This window comes from Nannospalax galili, unplaced genomic scaffold, assembly GCF_000622305.1.
Source record: "Nannospalax galili isolate Female #2095 unplaced genomic scaffold, S.galili_v1.0 scaffold1639, whole genome shotgun sequence".
In the NCBI taxonomy this organism is placed as follows: Eukaryota; Metazoa; Chordata; class Mammalia; order Rodentia; family Spalacidae; genus Nannospalax; species Nannospalax galili.
Window position 1 is genome coordinate 295,288 of NW_008343206.1, and position 6,933 is coordinate 302,220.

The 6,933-nt window shown below is 54.7% G+C and overlaps 1 protein-coding gene across 8 annotated transcripts in view; it reads left to right on the forward strand.

Moving 5' to 3' along the window:
* Cars (cysteinyl-tRNA synthetase) overlaps positions 1 to 4,292 on the forward strand; it is a 50,529-nt gene extending 46,237 nt beyond the window's left edge. For 7 of the 8 annotated variants that reach the window (XM_008839180.2, XM_008839181.2, XM_029566501.1 and 4 more), the window contains 4 exons: positions 846 to 913; positions 2,303 to 2,362; positions 2,786 to 2,869; positions 4,039 to 4,173. In XM_008839180.2, coding sequence (XP_008837402.1) covers positions 846 to 913; positions 2,303 to 2,362; positions 2,786 to 2,869; positions 4,039 to 4,173 — 347 coding nt within the window. Of the gene's footprint in view, positions 1 to 845; positions 914 to 2,302; positions 2,363 to 2,785; positions 2,870 to 4,038 lie in introns of all 8 variants that reach the window. The other variant, XM_029566500.1, reaches the window with a different exon arrangement.
* Positions 4,293 to 6,933: the final 2,641 nt, after the last annotated feature.

Sequence of the window (6,933 nt, forward strand, 5' to 3'; positions counted from 1 at the left end):
ATCCAGCACATCCATCTCACCATCTGTTTTCAGGCTTCGTGGAACTTTTTGCCAAAGCCTGAATCCGGGACCCCTCACTGCCAACCTGGAACTCACTATGGAGACCAGGATCTCACAGAGATCCACTGCCTCTGCCTCCCAAATGCTGGGATTAAAGGCATGCACCACCATACCTTTCAACTGTTTAATATACAAAGCGTCTATAACATGGAAATGCAGAGTTCCCAGACGCTGTGGGGCTTATCTGAAGGTGGCTGGTAGCAGTGGCTACTGGTGGTCACTCTGCACAGTGACCTCCAGAGGTTTGCTCTGCGTGTCACAAAGAGCTTGGCAAGAAGGAAAAGTTGGTGAGAGTGCCCTCTGTTTGGTTTTTGACATCTCACTCTGTAGCCCAGGCTGGCCTTGAACTCTTGGCAGGCAGGCTTCCTTCTTCCTGTGGTTTCGAGTCTTTGCAGTGTTTGGGATGTGACCTCAGACCTCCAACAGTGCGAGGCAGGCAGTCTACCACTGAGCCACACCTCAGCCCTGGATTTTGGTTTTTGTTCACTGGTTTGCCCCACCTGGCATTTATGTTGCCTGTGTGAAGCCGAAGGCAGGTCCCAGGTTCCCATGGGGTGCGCACTCACCGCTCAGGATCAGGGACAAGCAGCCCGACAAGGCAGGCAGGTCCCAGGTTCCCATGGGGTGCGCACTCACCGCTCAGGATCAGGGACAAGCAGCCCGACAAGGCAGGCAGGTCCCAGGTTCCCATGGGGTGCGCACTCACCGCTCAGGATCAGGGACAAGCAGCCCGACAAGGCAGGCAGGTCCACAGTTCCTGAGTCTCACTGACCATCTGCTTTTAGGACTGCCAACCGTGGTGAAACTGGTGGATAGAGACACCCTACTGAAAGAGAAGGGAGAGAAGAAAAGGGTGAGTAGCCAAAGTGATCCAGCTAGCCTGGTGACGAAAACGCTGCTCAAAGAACTGATGTTCGTGATATCTTAAAATTCTGATGTGTCAGCTGGGCGTGGTGGTGCACACCTGTAGTCCCAGCACTCGGGAGGCAGAGGCAGGCAGATCTCTGTGAGTTCAAGGCCGGCCTGGTCTACATAGTGAGTTCTAGGACAGCTGGGGCTACAGGGAGACCCTGTCTCAAAAAAAAATAAATAAATAAAATAAGTGTTGCTTTCGCCTGCTGCCGTTTACCCAGCTTGTTCTGGCTGCTCGTCCCCCAGGGCCCACTGTCCCCGCCTCAGTGCGCCTGGCCTCCCAGTGAGGTCCCTGTGCTCGAGGACCTGGGTGTCTAAGAGGAGAAAGAATAGGAACAAGGCTAGTATTGTCCGAGCTTGGTGTGGTGGTGCACCTGTAACCTCAGTACCTGGGAGGCTGTGACAGATGACCTTAAGTTGGAGACCAGCCCCGGCCACACAGACCTGTCGTCACAAGTACGAAGTGCAGCGCGTGCCTGCGTGCCTTTGAAGATCACTGCAGTCCTGGGCCAGGCAGGAAGCCACAGGCAGGCAGCATGGTGTGGCAGATGCCCAGGCAGAACAGAAAGTCTCATTCCTGGAGTCACTTAAACAACGAGGAACTCGATCTGGTCTCAGAGCTGTTGCTTCTCATTTCTCCAGGAATTGTTCTGGAATTAAACGGGGCACAGCACGGTGTGGGAGAGGGGTGAGGAACCTTGTCTTATCAGGGAAGAGTCTGCCTTTTCTGATCCCTGCTGACCCAGAACAGCAGACAAAACCACTGTGAGTAATCTGCTGCTTCCAATGTGTTTCCAAGGACACGGCTCTTCTTACAACACACACGCGCGCACACACGCATGCACACGCACGCACACAAACATGCATGCACACACACATACGCATACACACATGTTGTTCTGGGCTAGAGGCAAGGCAGGGTCATGAGGGAAAAATAGGGAACATATAATCTGAGATTGAAGCTATGTGTTTAGCATGTAGAAGGGGTTTCAAGGGGAGCCCAAGGTCTGATAAGAATTTATTTATATCATCTTCCTAAAGGTTAGTTACATTTAAACAAGCTGGACAGTGTTAAATGATCTCAAAACATAAGACTAACTTTGTTCCGAGGTGAGATCATTCAGGCATTCCCCAAAATGCCATTCCCCCACGGTGGAAGGGGCACTAGCGTGAGGTAGGTGTAGAGTGGCTCTCCCCTCCCCGAGGCCTGTGAGAACAGAGCGAAGGTAGAGCTGACCATTGCCTGGCTGGTCTTTGAGGCACCACAGGGAGGTCCTGTGGGGTGGCAGGGTGAGCCCAGGGCCCACTCTCAGGCCTTGCTCTACCTTAGGCTGAAGAGGAGAAGAGGAGGAAGAAGGAGGAGGCTGCCAGGAGGAAGCAGGAGCAGGAGGTAACTGCTTTGCTTATTTGGGGTGCGGGCTTCCCCGGGCAGAGTCACACGTTGACCCCTGCCCCACGGCGCTCTGTGCCTCTTTTGGGCTCCAACCAGGCACCCTGAGGGAGCCTCCCAGAGGGAGCTGGCTCCGCTCTACCCTAGGATGGTGTCTTGGAGACAGCTGAAGGGACAGCTGTCCTTGGTGGCTCATGGTCAGAAGCGGCTCCTGTAGGGCTGCAGCCCCTCCAGGGTCCCTGGGAACAGAGGCGTGGGTGGTCCAGCATCATCCATCCCATCTCCTCCTCCCTCACCCCTCCACCCCGGAGTTTTCTGCTGGGCTTTTAAGGAGGTGGAGCTCTTGGAAACCATGGGGCCAGAGGTGGGGGTAGGCGGCGTGATAGTGGAGTAGCCCCTGTGAGCATGTTTGTTCTACTCTAGGCAGCAAAGCTGGCGAGGATGAAGATTCCCCCCAGTGAGATGTTCCTGTCAGAAAGCGACAAGTATTCCAAGTTCGATGAAAACGTAAGAAAAGGCCCTCTACTTTCCAGAACTTGCTGGCCCATACCCTCCGAGCTGGAGATTCCAGGTCTTCAGACATGGGCCAGTGTGTTTCCTGTTGGGTGAGGTTTGTAAGGGCAGCTGGAACCATCCAGCTCCTGTTAGGGGAAAGGCTGAGCCACACTGTCTCCACCAGTGACGTCAGCTCTGGCCCTGGCCCTGGAGGTTGTGGCCCCAGGCCCAGTTTAAGGTGACAGAAAAGGGAATCTGCAGATTCTCTGGGGACCCTCCCAAGCCACCCAAAGTCATAGCCCTTCCTCTCCCCAGCTCTGCTCCAAACGTTAGGTGTGAACCCATTGGCTCTTAGATTCATGATGCAAACTTTGCCTGGCCACCTCAGAGCCAAGCCGCTGCAGGCTAGTGGGGTTTTGCTGCTCACCTGAGCAGGGCCGTGGCCAGCTCCTGTCCCTTCTTCCAGCTCTCAGCTGCTAGTGCTCCACTGCCACATCTGCTGGACCTGGCTGGGCAGTGACCAAATGGCCACACACAGGTCGTGATGACACACACCTGTGATCCAAGCACTTGGGAGATGGAGGCAGAAGGAGCTTGGGTTTGAGGCTAGCCTGGGCTACATTGTAAGACCTGTCCGTTTCAAAATTCTGAAAATAGGCCAGGCATAGTGGCACATGCCTTTAATCCTAGCACTTGAGAAGCAGATGCAGGCAGAGTTTGGGGTTAGGGTTAGGGTTAGGGTTAGGGTTAGTTTGGGGCTAGCCTGATCTACATAGTAAGAACCTGTCTCCAAAAAAAAGAAAGAAAGAAAAACAAAAAAAAAAAACACATAGACCGGAGAGCTGCTCCGTGGTTAAGAGCACTGACTGCTCTTGTAGAGGACCTGGTTCGGTTCCCAGCTCCTACCTGGATGGTGGCTGACAACATTGGTAACTCCAGTTCCAAGGGATCCAACGCCCTTTTCTGACCTCTGCAGGCATTGTATAGCACGGGTGCACTTACATGCAGGCAGAGCACCCCCACACGTAAAATAAGAATAATTTTTTTTCTAAACCCTAAAGCAAAAAGAGTGTTGCTGCTGTCCGCAAGTCTAGATATGGCCCGTTGGGTAGAGAAGGGCCTCCTGGCAGGAGGAAGTGGAGGCCAGACCTTGGTACCCATAGTCTGTTCTGTCATTGCAGGGTCTGCCCACCCACGACACCGAGGGCAAGGAGCTGAGCAAGGGGCAGGCCAAGAAACTAAAGAAGCTCTTCGACACCCAGGAGAAGCTCCACAAGGAGTATCTGCAGATGGTGCAGAATGGCAGCCTCCAGTGACCCGGCTGGGCCGCCTGGACTGAGGCCCCGCCCACGCGCCGGCCCTGCTCTGGTCTTGTTTACAACAGCCCTCCAGCAGCTCCTTTTGAGATGTAGATAATAAATCCTTTGACCCGTGAGGCCCGTGCTGCCTTCCCCGCCTTTGCCCTGCTCTCTCAGTACGCTGGGAACTGGCCTCCCAGTGCCTGGTCAGCAGCTTCCAACTTAGGCGGCCTGCTCAGTGGAGACCCTCACCAGCCTGCCTGGGGAATTCTCTCACACTGGCCAGGCTAATCTCTGCTGTGCTGGCGCATTTGGAGTTTTTGAATAGGAAAAGGGCTGGCTCAGCCTGGCCGAGCCCCAGACAAAGGCCATTCAGTTGCCCTTCTGGCTCAGATGAACACACACTGCAGCATTCCCAGAGCAACTGACTGGGTGGCTGCAGGACAGTGGCTCTGCAGGGTGAGCCTCTGGCAAGCTGCCCAGGACTGCCTTGGCCACAGCGAGCCCAGGTCGACACCGCTGGCCTCTGAGATAAGGCATCTCAGGCCCTAGGACGTTGGTGTCCAGGTCCAGCATCAGGAACGTGTCTGCCCCACCCCCACCCCTGCTCAGCATGCCTGGCCTTCCTTGATTGAGGAGGGTGTGGGCAGCAGCCAGAAGCTGCCTCACACCTGCAACGATGGGCTTCAGGGGGACCAAGGGCAGGCGCCGGTTCCAGGTGGCCCAGCTCACGAGGAGCGTGCTGGTATTGGCTCTAGACACGTTGCTCCTTTTCCTTGGTCAGGCTTGTTGGGAACTGTACTGGAGACACACCAGCCTGGGTAGCTGCCACAGGCCCATGCTGTGGCCTGCAGCAGCAGTGGATAGCAGGAGGCCACATAACCTCACAGGCATAGTCCTATGGGCTCGTCTATGTCTGTGTCTGTGTCTGTGTGGGGGCCGGGGCCAGGGGTGCCGGGCCTCATAATCTTACAGGCATAGTCTGACAGGCTCATCTGTGTGCTGTGTCTGTGTGGGGGCTGGGGCCGGGGCTGCCGGGCCTCATCCTTCAGGACATGGCAGCTGGGGCTCCACAGGGGTGTCCTGAGAGGAAAGGGGCACTGTAGGGCCTTCCAGGGTGCAGCCTCTGATCAGTACAGCCCCTCCTTGGGCCTCCCATTAGAGGCATCTCAGGCCCACCTATGTCCTCCAGGAGGGACAGAGACAGACTCCCAGAGAGGAATGGGGGCTGAAGAGGCTGCAGGCTGCTAAGAAGAGTGTGGCTCCAGCCGAGGCGAGCTTGCTGTGGATCTCAGCCACAGAGATGCAGAGGGATGAAACAGGCAGCAGGCTTCATGTGCTGGGTGAGACCCCAGAGCCACACCCCAGGTGTTGGTGACAGTAGCCAAGAATTTCCTGTAGAGACACAAGTGACAAGCGGGCTCCTGGAGCAGGTAGGCGGCGGCTTCAATGGGCGGCTGTGGGCTGTGTGGATGCGGAAGGTGGAAGAGCAGGGCAGCAGGCTGTGGAGCAGCCTGAGCTCTAAGCACTGTCCCTCTCCTGCAGCAGTGGTCACTGTCATGGGAAGTGGTATCCTCTGGGCCTCCTTGTACTCAGAAAGGAACACTAGAAACCGGTGGAGTCTGGCCAAAGGACACAAGACCCAGGGACAGGGCAGCTCTGCCTGAGTGACATAGAACCCTGCACACTGCCAGTGTCTGCCTCTGGTGTTGGTCTCTTACCTGACCACACAAGATGTGATGTTGGGAGAGAGTGTGTGTGGGTCCAGTATGACTGATGTCGATGTCCATTAAGAGGAGAGGGATGCCCATGTGTGCCCGCAAAGGAGTCCACAGGCAGAGATGCCTGCAGCCCCCAGGTGCTAAAAGAGGAAGGAAAGGCGGGTGCCCCCCTCCCCGGGTTCTACTGTGAGAATGCAATCCTGGTATTGCAGGCCCCTGTGGTACTTGCTTTTAGCAGCCACCGGAGGCAGACAGCCATTGGCCACCATTGCCCTGTGTGGCAGATGCCACAGTGGTGCTTTGACTAGCAGGACTGAGGCAAAGGGACATAAGAGCCAACAACCAAAGGACACTCAGTGGGGCAACCAAGGCTGATGGAAGTCAGTACTTCAAAATAACAGAATTTTTGGTGCTCTAACACAAAAATGCCTGGGGTGATGGGTCACTACACGCAGTGTACATGCATCAAAATGTCACCCTATGCCCCATAATCATGTACAGTTACTGTGTCCACTAAAAGTGGAAGCATTATCACGCCTTTATTCCCAGCACTTGGCAGAGGCAGGAAATCAAGGCTGGGCTGGTCTACATAGTGAGTTCCAGGTCAGCTGAGGCCACAGGGAGACCATGTCTCAAAAAGAAAAAAATATTAAGCGCACTGGCTTCTCTTGCAGAGGACCTCAGTTCAATTTCCAGCACCTACATGGTGGCTAACAACTGCCCATAACCTCGATTCCAGAGAATCCTACGCCCTCTTCTGACCTCAAGCATTGCACAACTTGGGTGCACTGACATGCATGCAGGCAATACACTCATAAAATAAAATGGTTTTTTTTAATGAGTTCAAGTTGCCAGGAATGGCAGTGTGCACCTTTAATCTCAGTATTTGGGGAAGAGGCAGGCAGATCTCTGAGTTTGAGGCCAGTCTAGTCTATATAGTGAGTTCTAGGCCAGCTGGGGCTACAGGGAGACACTGTAAGTAAATAATAGAATGTTCAAGGCTATATTGGAGGACAGAAAAGTCTCAGCCAGGCACATGAGAATTGCTACCTAATTT